At 41.3% G+C, this 14,843-nt stretch overlaps 2 protein-coding genes across 2 annotated transcripts; both read left to right on the top strand.

The window, feature by feature from the left end:
- The first annotated feature begins 1,160 nt into the window (after positions 1 to 1,160).
- Positions 1,161 to 2,338, top strand: LOC146552627 (rho-related GTP-binding protein RhoV-like). Its single transcript, XM_085257146.1, has 3 exons — positions 1,161 to 1,415; positions 1,496 to 1,554; positions 1,639 to 2,338. The coding sequence occupies exons 1-3, from the start codon at positions 1,256 to 1,258 to the stop codon at positions 2,086 to 2,088; spliced, it is 669 nt and encodes a 222-aa protein (XP_085113272.1). The 5' UTR covers positions 1,161 to 1,255; the 3' UTR covers positions 2,089 to 2,338.
- Positions 2,339 to 5,466: 3,128 nt separating this feature from the next.
- On the top strand, positions 5,467 to 14,580 carry LOC146552628 (zinc finger FYVE domain-containing protein 1-like). The gene is made up of 11 exons (XM_085257505.1): positions 5,467 to 6,934; positions 7,024 to 7,528; positions 8,500 to 8,714; positions 8,828 to 8,934; positions 9,037 to 9,145; positions 9,269 to 9,366; positions 9,547 to 9,664; positions 9,770 to 9,940; positions 10,155 to 10,335; positions 10,455 to 10,568; positions 12,452 to 14,580. The coding sequence occupies exons 1-11, from the start codon at positions 6,425 to 6,427 to the stop codon at positions 12,682 to 12,684; spliced, it is 2,361 nt and encodes a 786-aa protein (XP_085113631.1). The 5' UTR covers positions 5,467 to 6,424; the 3' UTR covers positions 12,685 to 14,580.
- The last annotated feature ends 263 nt before the right edge of the window (positions 14,581 to 14,843 follow it).

Raw genomic sequence — 14,843 nt, forward strand, 5'->3', positions numbered from 1 at the left:
ACAGACTTCACAATTAAGCAGTTTCCCCTGAACTAAGGCCAGCATGTGATCAAAGAATTATCAGTGTGAGCTCCTTTAACGTACTGTGATTAGTTATACTAGCAGAGTAATATGCTGAGTTTCTGCAGATGTGGAAGTCGCTGAATTGCAGATGCAGTCTGTATGAGTGTGTTTGCAACAGAGGAAATGTAAATATGAGATTTAAAAAATATATATTTGGGATTTGTGTGTGTGTGTGTGTGTGTGTGTGTGTGTGTGTGTGTGTGTGTGTGTGTGTGTGTGTGTGTGTTTATGAACCCAGTCACCCTGAAAAAAAAAAAAGACAGATGGGACCTGACGTCACTACTATGAACTGGACTTGATGACAAACAATGACCTCCACTACTTCCCTTCAGCTCTGCTCTTTGCTCTTTGCGTGGAAGAGTAAAGCTGGTATTGAAATGTAATGTATATACCCAATGAAAACAAACCGGCCTGAGAAATGTTGTTTGGAGCTTCTGGGTGCTGAATATTTCGCTGTGTACTGATTAAAGGAATATTAAAATGAAAAAAAAACCGGTAAGCTTATTTTCTGTCACTTCAGAAAATAAAAAATAATTTTCTGAAAGTTGTGAATGAGTCAGAATAATTACCTTTTCTGGTTCGTTTCACGAAATCAAGAAACTGCACCTGAGTGAAGCACCGTGAAGTACCCGCTCCATGCTGGAGCAACACTGCCCTCTAGTGGCCGGCGATGGTATTACATCACTGTCGCGCGAACATAATGCATCTCCGCACAGAAGAGAATTTAGGAGTTCGTAAATCTACTCTCGCGATAATATCGACGTTATTACTACAGCTGTTCACGTTAGTATATTCAGAATTGGGCATGTATAGAGTTTGTAAAGTCTTCCACAAATTTGTGTGTGTTAAGTTTACACATTTACAAACAAGCACTCTGCGAAATAAAATTAATTATCCTCTTATGCCGTCTTTAACGTCCAGTTAAGTGACCTTTATTGGATGAGTCACATCGAGTGTTTGGTGGGAGTGACTATGTAAATCTGCATCAAACGGAAACAGTCAAAGTGTTGAGAAGAGGTCACTCATCTGATTGGGCGCCTTTGTTCTTTCAAATCGAGGTGGCCTTCTCCCTTTATTGCCACTAACAGGCCCCCGGGGTGGAAGAAGACATGTTTTACATTAGTGCTGCACTCCTGCATAGACTTTCGCACTGCTGGGATTCTAAGATAGTGCAGTGATAATATAAGGGAAGATGGCCTGTCATAGAACTGATAAAGCAAACAGAATGAGAGAAGAAGTGAGCTGCATGCTGGTTGGTGATGGAGCAGTGGGAAAAACCAGCATGGTTATCAGTTACATCTTCAATGGATACAACACTGAGTACAGGCAAACTGCATTTGATGTTTTCACAGGTAAGTGAAGGAGCTCTTTTATTTAAAGGTCAGATATTTCACCCAGCAATAAAGCCTGCTTGTCTCTACCTAACGTCCAGGATTAGTTCATGTGAATGGAATCCCAACCCACATTAAGCTGATAGATACTGCTGGACAGGTAATTATCACATATCACAGTTTTTTTTTTCTAAACAGACAAGTGGGTCCAGTGCTTCTCATCTCTCAATGTTTGATCTATCAGGAGATGTTTGGCCATCTGCGCTCTCTGTGCTATGCCCATGTGGACGTCTTCATCCTCTGCTTCAGCCTCGTCAACCCCATCTCATTTGACAATATCACCTCCAAATGGATCCCACAGATTCGAGCCGCCAACCCAATCTCCCCCATCGTTCTGGTTGGAACTCAGTCAGACCTTCGACACAGTGTGGACGTCCTCATTCATCTGAACCAGCGGGGCACCAGACCGGTGCTCTTTAACAAGGCCAGACGGCTCGCGAGCAGGATCAGAGCTCATGACTACGTGGAGTGCTCGGCTCTCACACAGCACAACCTTAAAGACGCCTTTGACTGTGCTGTATTTGCTGCCATTAAGCACAAGCACGGTGGCACTAAATACAAAAAGCTCAATTTACTTAACAGTTTAAAGTCTCTTTATGATGGTGGATGGAGGAAAATCTTTAGATTCTTGTGATCTGAAATCCAAAGTGCAGAGCGGGTATCCTCACTCGACCGTAACAAACCATGATTTTTGTTTTTTTTAAACAAAGTGTCTGTCTACAAATTGTGGGCTGTGGATTTAAAGAACTGATCTCAAAATCTCCATCTTTGTGTGAAATGTGACAAACCGGACAAACGGTGACTTCAGCCAGCTACACTTCCTCTCTTTATACCTTTGTGTTTCTTGTTTCATATTTTGGCTGTTGTTGTTATTATTTATATTTCTGTGTGCTAGGTAAGTTTTGTAATAAATGGATTAAGAAATGCAGTGGTTGTGATTTGCTTGCTTTCAAAAAGACAACATCAAATTTAAGGATTTGCCTTTAGAAGTTACTGTCAGTGAAGAAACGGAGGGAAAGCGCAGACTGGCATTTAGGACAAATGGTCCCCTGCTGCTGCTTTGAAGTGCTACTTTACAAGATAAAAGCCATTTAAATCCATCCTGAGCCTGAAGCCTGATGATGGGACTTGTTTCCCAAACCTACTTTTAAAACACCCACCCACATTTTCCTAGCTATGGCGATGATTGGTAATGGAGTTTTAATTTCAGTGATTAGATTAAGGATAAGATTTGGCCAACTAGAAGCAACAGGTAGATTTGGATTAGATATTAATTTAAAGAGATATTTAGAGCTTTTCACAATGTTGTGCTTAACATGACATTATCGTAGACCATGGGCTAGACCAACTGGTTGTTCTGTCAGTGTACGGTAATTTAAATGCACTTTTAAGATAAGAGAGAGATAAGATAAGATAAAACTTTATTAATCCCTCGGGTGGGTTCCTCTGGGAAATTCGGTTTCCAAAAAAGCACAGCACCGACAGAAGTTACAGAGTTACAGAATATTATATATATATATACACATATATAAGTACAGAGACATATATACATAAAATATACAAAGGGGATAAATAGAATAAATAGGAATAAAAATAAAAATACAAGTGAAATTGCACATTTCAAGTCTATTGCACCGTTGACTATTAACAAAAGTATTGCACAGTGAAGTGAAGAGGCACTACAGCTTAGTTGTTCCCTCCTTTGTCCTCCTGTTTCCCCTCCCTCTCCCCTCCAGAGAGGAGTTAAACAGTCTGATGGCGTGTGGGACAAAGGAGTTTTTAAGTCTGTTAGTTCTTGTCTTTGGAAGAAATCCCAAATTAATTAATCCCTGCAGTATGTGAATATAATAAAAAGAAGTGCAATTTCAAGAGTATGTTTCAGTTTTTCTACTTGATAAAGAAATGCTGTGGTTGACTAATGAAATCTGCCAACATTACTCTTTGGACTTAAATTGTAAAATTACAGAAATATAACTTTTTGGGCCAAATTGGAGTTTTTGCTTTATGTTTGACACACCTGGTCTATATGACATTTATATCCATATTTATATCCATACTTATATCCAGTTTATATCCATATTTATATCCAGTAGATATCATCTCTTGCAGATCTCAGTGTTATCTGCAAATGTTACAGTTCATGCAGACTCCTGCCTCACCTCATCTGTCAGCCTGTCCGTCTCCACTACAAACAAGAAGGGGCTCACAGCCGATCCTATCCCCACCTTGAAGCCATCTGTCACTCCTACTGCACACCTCACCACTCTCTTCCTGTCCTTGTCATGTCCCTGCACAACCCTCACATACTTGTCTGCCATTCCTGACTTCCTCATGTAGTACCACAGTTCCTCTTTTGGTACCTGCCTATCAGCTTTCTCTAGATCCACAAAGACACAGTGCAATTTCTTACCACCTTCTCTATACTCCTCCATCAACACTCTCAAAGCAAACATCACATTGTAGTGTTCTTTTTTTGGCATGAAGTCATACTGCTGCTCACTGATTCTCTCCTCTCTTCTGGACTTTTTTTTAAAACTTTGTTTATATTATATTATCAGAATCAGAATCAGAATCAGAATACTTTATTGATCCCTGGGGGAAATTATTTTTTGTTACAGTGCTCCATTTTAAACCAACATTAAGACAAGACAGACAATACGCTAACTAAGAATAGTACAATATATACATATATATACATACATACATACATAAGTCACTTATAAATAAATATTTGGAAAAGAAACATGTGTAGTTGTAGCAGCAAACAGTGTGTTAAGTGGATGCGTTGTACAGGGAGCCACAGGCAGGAATGATTTCCTGTGTCGTTCAGTGGTGCTTTTCGGTAATCTCAGTCTCTCACTGAACGAGCTCCTGTGACTGACCAACATGTCATGGAGTGGGTGGGAGGTGTTATCCAACATTGTCTTTATCTTGGACAGCATCCGCCTCTCCGACACCACCTTGAGGGAGTCCAGCTCCATCCCCACAACATTGCTGGCCTTACGGATCAGTTTATTAAGTCTGTTGGCATCTGCGACCCTCAGCCTGCTCCCCCAGCATGCAACAGCATAGAGGATCGCACTGGCCACCACAGACTCATAGAAAATCCTCAGCATTTTCTGGCAGATGTTGAAGGACCTCAGTCGCCTCAAAAAATAGAGACGACTCTGGCCCTTCCTGTAAAGTGCTGTGGTGTTTTTAGCCCAGTCCAGTTTATTGTCAATGTGTACTCCAAGGTATTTATAGTCCTCCACAATGTCAACACTGACCCCCTGGATTGAAACAGGGGTCAAGTGTTTCCTGGTCTTCCTGAAGTCCACGATCAGTTCCTTGGTCTTTGCCACGTTGAGCTGCAGATGATTCTGCTCACACCACGTGACAAAGGAGTCGACCACAGCCCGGTACTCTGTCTCATCATCCCTGCTGATGCATCCAACCACCGCAGAGTCATCAGAAAACTTCTGAAGATGGCAGGTCTCTGTGCAGTGGCTGAAGTCTGTGGTGTAGAGGGTGAAGAGGAAGGGGGAGAGGACAGTCCCCTGTGGTGCCCCTGTGTTGCTAATCACCTTGTCAGACACACACTGTGGGAGACGTACATATTGTGGTCTTCCTGTCAGGTAATCAACAATCCAGGACACCAGAGAAGCATCCACCTGCATCGCTGCTAACTTATCACCCAGGAGGGTCGGCCTGATGGTGTTGAAAGCACTGGAAAAGTCAAAAAACATGACCCTCACAGTGCTCGCCGGCTATATTATATTATATTATATTATATTATATTATATTATATTATATTATATTATATTATATTATATTATATTATATTATATTATATTATACAAAAAATTCAAAAAGAAACGTTTTAATATGTGAGCTTTTAGGAGTTGCACAGAATGTAAACAGAGCAAACTATTAGCAAGAACTACGTTTCCCATGATGCAACGTGGCGTCACCCTGCTCTGACCCTGTGACTGAAAATAATCTGATCAGCTGATCTGACCTGGCAACAAAATAACGTAGCTAGAGCAATCTATCAGGGAGGGGGGCTGAAGAACAAAACAATGACACTGCTTGGAAGAATTTAAATACAGTAACTCTTCTAAAGACTTTTAAAACCGAATCGCGCCGATTTCCCTCCCGGTGTTTAGTGAAAGAGCCCACAGATATTCGAGCTTTTGACATCGACTAGCTGTTGTTTGTTGATATGTTGTTGCTGTTTAGTTGACAGACTGGAGGCTAGCTGCTTGCTTGGACGGCTGTGAGCTGTGGTGGTTTGCTGGCTCGCTAATTGCAGCTTTTGTTTGAGGTGGGGGGGAAAAGTTGAAATTGTCCGGCTAAAGTAGCTAGCTCTAAGCTAGCTGTTCACATTTGGTTGCCAAGTAATTTACTGAATTTGCAAGGTATAGACCCACAGAGGGTCAGCTTGCTAGTTAGCCTGTTGTTAGCATTAACATTTGCTCATTTTTGTTTTGGTATTTTTTTTCCCCAAGGAGGGTTCTTTGTGTCGTTAGGTACTGGTTACCTGTACACACTTATGTGTTACCTAACTGTTTCTTTCTTGCCTTAGATATATATTTTAGGTAATATTGCTGCTAAATGCTAACTTTAATGCATGAACAAGCTAACAGGATCAAAGGATATTAAACGTTACTGAAGAAGACGACGGTTTTTACTTCACTGCCTTTGTTAGGTGCACTAAATGGCATTAGATCAACCCGTTTAGGTGTCTGAATTTCATACCGCTAAAACTAATTTGATCACTTACATCAGTGTTTAAACTTTGTATTAAATCAGTGTGATAGCTGCCCTGTTATCATGCAGCTGTCTTAAGTTTATTTCATTGTATTTGAGTTTTTCAGTATTACTGCACTGTGCATTTTTCATTAACTGCTATTGGAAGTAGCTGGTGCTGTTGTCAAAGCTGTTCCAATAAGCGCCAGTCTGTATTCAAGCTCACTCCTTAAGAAACGATGAATGGGTATGGCTCATCTTCAGAAAAGGGAGTCAATACTAGTCTGATATGTCAGGAGAGTTATTCCTGTGGTGGCTCTGAGGAGGCGGCATTTGAGTGTGTTGATTGCAAAAGCCTGCAGTGTGTTCGCTGTGAGCTCGACCTCCATAGTCATGACCGGCTAAAGAACCACAAGCGGGTCCAGCTAGGTCCTGGACATGTCCCATACTGTGACAACTGTAAAGGAGGTAGTGGGGATAGTGGCACGCGCCATCGGTCTGTGGTCCGTTGCCAGAACTGCAAAGTTAACCTGTGTCAGGACTGTCAGAAACGTACCCACAGTGGAGGCAACAAGAAGAAACACCAGCTTACACATTATCCTCCACCACCCAAACCTGCAGAAGGCAACTCTGTCCAAACATCTGCCCAGCCTGCTGTCTGTATAGCCGATGAGACCAAATCTCAGAAGGCTAAACTTCTGGAGAAGGTATCAAGCTTTCTTCTGGTTGATGAGAATGAGGAAATGCAGGTAAGTTGTGCAAGTGGGCATTAAATAGGACTGTATTCCATTTTCTTTGTTTATGCTTTAAAGTTTTTACACTTGTTGTTTGTCCTAAGATAAAAGATGAAGCTTCCTTCATGAAGAGCCTCAGCTGCTCGCCCGACCAGCTGCTGAAGGTGGTGTCCATCTTTGGTAACACTGGAGAGGGCAAATCTCACACCTTAAACCACACGTTCTTCATGGGCAGAGAGGTGTTCAAGACTTCTCCTGCACAAGAGTCATGCACAGTGGGAGTGTGGGCAGCATTTGATCCCATCCATAAATTAGTGGTCATTGATACAGAGGGGCTGCTTGGGAACAGTTCCAAACAAGGCCAGAGAACACGTCTCTTACTCAAGGTGCTCGCCATCTCTGACCTCATCATCTACCGCACCCATGCTGACCGTCTCCACGATGACCTCTTCAAGTTCCTCGGAGATGCTTCAGACGCATATTTGAAGCATTTCACCAAGGAACTGAAGGCAACGACAGCACGCTGTGGCCTGGATGTTCCACTGTCCACCCTGGGTCCCGCTGTAGTCATCTTCCATGAAACAGTCCACACTAAGTTGCTGGGTTCAGGTAAAACACCTCCTCCTGTTAAAGGGTGCAATGCAATAACTTAAACCTTTTTAAAAATAACTTTATTTAACATTTTCACTCTGACACTCTGAATATACAGTAGTTATGGATCATTGCATCAAAGGACTACAAGTGGCCCCTTTAAAGTCAACTGAGGGTTAAGCATTGCATATAATTTGGGGTTTAGCAAATATTAGCCTTCTATCCCTGTTATCTGGAGGTCGAAATCAGCTTTCCAACTTTAGTTAAATCTGGAAATGATAAAGAAATGTACATTTATAGCTGTAGTCACACCAGTTTTTACACATTTACATCTAGTTTTAACACCAGGTATTGTACATTATTGGGAATCATTATTTGAATTTGTCTAAACTCTAATAGTGTGATGTGTTTTCCAGTCCTCAGTATCTACTGGTTTGTGTTCCTCTCGCTCTGGTATAATAATCAGCTTGCAGAGACTTGCAATTTGCTCAAGTTAGATAAGCCCTTTTACTGAGGAAGACTGCCTGTTTTTACCATAGTCTCATATCTTTCATACTCTTTCTTTAAAAAAAAAAATCCTGTTTGTCTGGCAGCTTTTGCATTCAGAATTGTGATTTGAATTCACCGTTGTGCCAAACACATTTTGCTTTTCCAAGATGAGCTCTAAAAAATCTCCACAGGTTCCTCCTGTTCAGGGCTTATTTCTTCATTTCTATTCGTGTTTATTTCAGGTATTACATTATATGTGGTATACCTTGCTTACCATATATTGCTCTTTGGTAGATGCAGGCCATTTTATTACCCACTCTGTTTTTTTGGAATGAAAGGCACATTTGTATTTCTTATAAGGCAAATATTGTCTATTTCCCCTCACATGTCACATGCATTCTTTCAAGCACACTATTTTAAGAACTGTCGATAAATGCTAAATATATCTGCAGTATATTTTAGCTGATGTTAATAATCATTAAATTTTTGTCCTGTTGTAGATAAGTCATTCGAGTCAGTAGATCGGCTGCTGTTGGAGCGCTTCAGGAAGCTTTCACGCTTTCCAGAGGCCTTTAGTTCTGTCCACTACTGGGGTACGCAGACTCTCAGTCCTCCTACTGACTTTCGCGGCCTACAGAATAAACTGGAGCAGCTCCTGGATAACAACGCCACCCGTTCTCCACGCACACCTGTGGTCATCTTCAAAGCCCTGCAGGTAGGGCTGCATTTAGAAGTCTGCTTGTTTCTGCATCACATGGAAATGCATTTTTGAATTGGTCTGACAGCAGTTTATGGATTAATATCTGCTGATCTTTAATTTCCCTGCAGGCACTGAGCGAGCGCTTCAGTGGGGAAATCGCAGGTGAGCTGGTAGCACACAGTTGCTTCTTTCCTGATGAATACTTCACCTGCTCTAGCCTGTGCCTCAGTTGTGGGTAAGTATTTCTTGCCAGTCTTTTTTTTTTTTTTAATCATTTTTGCTTCAGTCTTTTTCTGTTTTTGCTGTTTTACATTCTGTGTTAATACGATTACCTCAGCTCTGGCTGCAAGAACAGCATGAACCACTTAGGAGAGGGAGTGCGCCACGAGGCGAAGCATCGCTGTCGTTATTCTGCTCAGTATGATAATCGCATTTACACCTGTAAAGTAAGTGTGGTGACTCAGCTTTGACTTTTAGCTTTCTCTGTTTTGACCATAACACTGTAATTACTTCTGTGTCATTGCCAAAGAGCCTTAAATTGAAATCATTTATGTTGTGCATCAAATCAGGCTTGCTATGAAGGAGGAAAAGAAGTGATAGTAGTCCCAAAGACCTCAGCCTCCTCGGATTCTCCATGGATGGGCCTCGCAAAGTATGCCTGGTCTGGGTAAGTAGTAAGGAAATGACCTGCGAGGGCATCTGTACCTAGGCTTTGGTTAACATCATTTTAAAGCTCTGGCCTAAAATTAAATTCTTCTTGTCACTCCAACATGCATGCTCCACATCAGATTACATACCAGATTATTGTCACAAAAAATGAGTTTCATTTTTTTAAATATATGTTCAGGTATGTTATTGAATGTCCCAACTGTGGAGTGATCTATCGAAGCCGACAGTACTGGTATGGAAATCAGGATCCTGTTGATACAGTTGTCCGCACCGAGATCCAACATGTTTGGCCGGGAGTAAGTGACGCCAAGTATTTAATTTATTTATCAGATGCAGACTATATTTCACTGATTTGCATAGACCTTAATTATGGCTACAGATAACCTGTCTGTTTCTTGCAGTCGGATGGCTTTTTAAAGGACAACAGCAATGCTGCACAGCGGCTTCTGGATGGAGTCAACCTAGTGGCCCAGTCTGTGTCAGAGCTCAGTGTCAAACCCGCCAAGGCCGTCACCTCTTGGCTGACAGATCAGATCGCCCCAGCCTACTGGAAACCCAACTCCCTCATCTTGGTGAGTGACACACACAGCCCCATCCTTTGCCACCAGCTACCAACGGCCAAGTCAACACTTTCATGTTCACAAGGATGTTTACTGTCTGCGGTGTGCCTATTACACAATCTACATTTGCACGTCTCATGATGAAACTTGGATTCGTGTTGCATCCGCACTCTTTTAGCTCTTGCTCAATACAACACGGACTGTGATTATTTTTCTCTCATGCAAGGTGTGCCACAAGTGTCACACAGTCTTCCAGGATAACGACACCAAGCATCACTGCCGTGCCTGCGGGGAGGGCTTCTGTGATGGCTGCTCTTCCAAAGCTGCACCCGTCCCCGAGAGAGGCTGGGGTCTTGCCCCTGTCAGAGTGTGTGATGTCTGCTTTGAGCAGAGATCTTCATATGCAGGTACACACACTCTAAATAATGTCAGATCTCCTCTGTTTTTCTCAAACCTCTGTTATGCTGCCATTTAACATCTATGAGCATGGCTTTAGTAAGGGTCTTTTTTTTTTTAATTTATCCAGAACTACTTGAAGCAGAGCAAGAAGAGGAAGAAGGTGGAACGCTTGCTAGGAAGGTTGGAGAAGCTGTCACCAACACATTCGGAGTCGTGGTCACTGCTATTGACATCCCACTAGGTGAATGTTTCCCCGAAACAAAACCTAAAGGGGAAGGGTTATGCAACCTAAACAAATGACCCAGTAAATGGTAGTACACCAGAGCGATGCCCTCTTGTGGCGGAGGCCCATTCTGCTTAATTTCAGTTAAAAAGAAATGAAGTCTTTTCCCTTTATTTATGTCATACTGGAGTCTCGCCAGGAATATGAGATGCCCTAATGGCCTAGTTTTAACATAACATGTACTGCTATGAAAAGCAGGTCTCTATGCCGCAAATCAAGGAAACAGTTGAGCCATCTGAAGTGTTTTAAGTTAATGGCAGTAAAATGATTACATTTATATGGAGATTGCATTTTCCTGTAACTAGTTCCTCTTGCCAGCAAAAAATATTTATAAGCTAAAAAACTGAAACCCTCCCACACACACTGGCCACCGAACCTAAAAACGCCTTGGACACTCTGTTCAGGACATATCTGTGGCAACACCTCCATGCAGAAGTGCTCTCCCATCTAATGTTTAACACTGCCAGTGTTTCAGTTCTTGTATCTACCAGATGTCTTTAGTGCAGCGATGTGATCGATGACCAGTTATATTGTTCTTTTTGTTTATGAGACTTTGCCAGGCTTGTGAGTCTCCTTTGCTTTGTACTTGTTTAATATTGATGTTAGGTTGCCTACACAGCATACATCTGTGAGAATTCCTCAGTGATCGTTTAACTACTCGGGATCAATCATTTCTGTACCCTTTGAACTAACCTCCAGGATGCACTTTGGCCAGTGGATATGAGAAAAAGCTTTTGTTAAGTGTGTTTGTTAAGCCAGTGTGACAGGATTCTGCCAGGATTATCCAACAGAAAGAACAAGTTCTGCTTTATAAGAAGAGAGTGTCAACTTTTGTACTTTTTCAGTTAGGCCACAAACTTATTCAGATTTCTTTATTAGCATTCAAAACCAAAGTATTTGTGTAATCCAAACACAAGTTAAATATTTATAGATGTGAAGATACTATATATATACCTGCAGGTCTAAATTTACTGGTAAAGGGCATAGATAATTATGCTTTGGACCACATGATATCTCGCTGAAGATATCTCCATATCTGTGACTACCCCAAAAATACCACAGAGTGACGTCCTCTCCAATCACAACAAAATTAGCCAACTTACTTTTAAACCCAGCTCTTGTTTCTGTGTTCCCGTCACAACTTGAAACAGGGCTGCACTTCAGGTAGTACTGGGGAAAACTAAACATGGGGAAAGCTCAAAAGATTTAAGCCGTTTTAAATTTACAGGACTGAAAGGAATAATTTAAAGGAGATTAATGTGAGTGTTTACTGACCACTTGCTCATCACCCAACAGAAATTCAGGGAAAACATTAAAAGAAGGCGACTGGGACTAACCCCATATAAAACATTATGTTTTACTAAAATTTTTGTATGAATTAATCATGGGTATAATTAGATCAAATTAGAGAGCATTCATCAGCTGGATCTGTTGACATAGTTTATGGGGAACTTCCAGTGTTGCCAACAGATATCCAGGCCAGGACTGCTCAGTCAGCTCTGACCAGCTGTTCAGTGTTGGAGAATGCAAAAAAATAATGGATAACGATTGGATGAATGTTTTCAAGAATGCAGACTGCATGTAGCCTAGATCTGAGATTGGTCAGTATTACTATAACAAGACTACAAGTGAAAATTTGAAAGAATTTGGTCCCACAGTTTTTGTCCCTTGCCTACATATTCTACATATTCATATGCAGATATCGTTTTACAGACAATTATTGCGTGACAGAGATTCTATTAGGTTATATTGCAGTATAAACTTAAGCGAACAGGATGTGGTGTCATATAAAGTTTCCAGACCTGTGAGTGTGGCGCATTTATTTTCCACCCTCCTTTTAGGCCTAGTGAAAGACGCAGCTCGTCCTGCCTACTGGGTTCCTGACCAGGACATCCTGTCGTGCCACAACTGCCAGCGCGAGTTCACTGCCAAGCTGTCCAAGCACCACTGCCGCGCCTGTGGCCAAGGAGTGTGCGACGACTGCTCCCCCGAGCGCCGAGCCGTTCCATCGCGTGGCTGGGACCACCCTGTGCGCGTGTGCACCAGCTGCAACCAGAAACCCGGAGAACTTTAACAGGGACTGCTTTCCTTCCTCAGAACACCGTATTGAACCGCTCACTAACTCAGCAGCCTGTCTCTGCTAAAGTATACCTCTCTTGCTCTACCGATTCTGTCTCGTATCAGTGGAAGGGAAATTTTTAGGCATATATGTAGGACATTTAGCAGATTTGGGATTTCAGCGTTCCCGTGGCCTTTGTAGAACAGCCAGAACGTGTGAGCTACTCGACTCGAGTGTGAAACCTGCGTTTCTACTCTGATCATCCGCGGTGTCAATGTTTTGATTCTTATTGACACGAATCCCTAATTTTACATGTAATAAGGCTGTCGAGCTATTTTTCTACTGTCAGAAAATATAACGAAAAACATAATTTAAATAATAATAATAGCTAGTTGAGAATGCTGGATGGGTTGGTGTGATTAGTTTCCAGCAATTCCTGTTATTGAGCATTTTCTCTGATGTCATACACGTAATGGCAAAGAGATATTTTAAACATATGCAGCTGACTGCAGGTTCCTTTGCATGCATGTACTGCAACATTTTAGTTTTTGCACTACGCCTTGTTCAGCTGTTATAGGCTGTTGCTTACCATGGCCAAAAAGCCAGATATCCAGGTGACAAAGCGGTCGCTGCAAACTCAGTTGAAATCTACCGCAGGAGGTCTTGAGTTTGGATATCTGGCGTGCCAAAAATCATTCAGGTCACTGTGTCTGTGCTGGTATTTTATCATGTAATATGTGGTCGTATGAAGACGTAGAACTATGTTAGAGGAAATGTTGAAAGTTATTTAAGTATCGACAATTGAAAAAAATATATATATTAGCACTCTGGCATGCATGACAGTGTGAGAGATCATGGCCTTTAATTTGTTCAGAGGACGGTCTCTGAATAAACCTCACTATCTCTTTTACTTAGCGGCATTTCAGTGTTCTTATGTTACAACATGTACTTCATGTTCAAAATGTTTTTATTGACAACTTTTGTTTGAATTATTATATAAATATTTAATATTTGCAGTTCCTGCCTGCGTTGCATATGGATGTTGTCTTTCAGAACTCAAAGATACACAAATAGTCTTCAAACTGGTTTTACTTATTCCACTCATGCCTCCAGGTCGCTGTAGATGCAGTCTGTCATGATAAAGCCTCTTGACAAAGCACAATGGTATTTTTGTTCTGCTTATAATGACTTGTTTTTTCTGTTACTTTACATCCGTTATTGAAAACTGTTTGCTTTAGCTTTTTTTTGGTTGACATCATTCACTGTATGTATATTTATAGACTTTGTAGTGACACTTTGTGAACCACCCTTTTTCTGTCTTGTTTGTTTTTGTGTTTCAGCGTTACGCAGAAATACTAATGCGCGAATGTGTCGAAGGCGAGACGTCGGCCCATATGTAGCGACTGAGAGCTTTAATTGTGTCTTTCATCATTAACTAGTTTTGTTTTATTGAGTATTGAGACCATTGTCATATAAAGCACATGGCGATGCCTTTTAGACGTATGCTAATATTTCATTGTCAAAAAAAAGCAACAAGGAAAAAAAGGGGTTTGTCGATTGTATGCTTTGTAGATAAAGTTAATTCTCCCTGTTGGAAACTAACTTGAAGAAATGGTGGAAGATTTGCATAAGATTAAAGTTGTATCAGCTCCCGTCTGTTAAAACATAATCTGCAACTGCCTCCATGTCTTAAGTGTGTGTGTGTGTGTGGGGTTTAAATCTCCCTGTGTCAAACCACTTACTGTACTGTATGTGGGAGGAATAGATCGTGTGCAACATCCTTGTGTTATGAGCCTTGCTTTCATTCCCTCCAGCACTGCAGTTTCAGATAAACGAGAGAAAAAAATCAAGTAATACTTGCTTGGTGCTTATTGATAATAATAAATGATTTATAATTATTTTAATAAATAATTAAACCCAAGCTTCCATGTTGATATTCTGTGCCAATACACTGCATGGTATCAGTGAGCCAATAGAGGAAGTTGCATGTGATATCTATCCAAAGCTACAGTAAGGGTCTCTTTAAAAGTGCTGTTATTCAGTTGTGTACAATATAAATGCAAGGGAAAACCCTTTAAAATAATTTTGACAGTTTACCCCATTAAGCCACGCCCTATCCGCTCATGCTGCAGATGTATTGGTCCACGAATTCACCCTGAGCTCCGATTGGTCAA

The sequence above is a fragment of the Mchenga conophoros genome, linkage group LG19 (assembly GCF_057382185.1).
Source record: "Mchenga conophoros isolate Kocher_MC1m ecotype Shallow Benthic linkage group LG19, M_conophoros_male_GT1.1, whole genome shotgun sequence".
NCBI lineage: Eukaryota > Metazoa > Chordata > Actinopteri > Cichliformes > Cichlidae > Mchenga > Mchenga conophoros.

Coding starts and splice junctions, on each gene's coding strand:
- LOC146552627 (XM_085257146.1), top strand. CDS start 1,256: ATGGCCTGTCATAGAACTGATAAAGCAAACAGAATGAGAGAAGAAGTG. Junction 1,416..1,495: donor TGCATTTGATGTTTTCACAG/GTAAGTGAAGGA, acceptor CCTAACGTCCAG/GATTAGTTCATGTGAATGGA. Junction 1,555..1,638: donor TGATAGATACTGCTGGACAG/GTAATTATCACA, acceptor TTGATCTATCAG/GAGATGTTTGGCCATCTGCG.
- LOC146552628 (XM_085257505.1), top strand. CDS start 6,425: ATGAATGGGTATGGCTCATCTTCAGAAAAGGGAGTCAATACTAGTCTG. Junction 8,715..8,827: donor TCATCTTCAAAGCCCTGCAG/GTAGGGCTGCAT, acceptor ATTTCCCTGCAG/GCACTGAGCGAGCGCTTCAG. Junction 10,336..10,454: donor GCAGAGATCTTCATATGCAG/GTACACACACTC, acceptor TAATTTATCCAG/AACTACTTGAAGCAGAGCAA.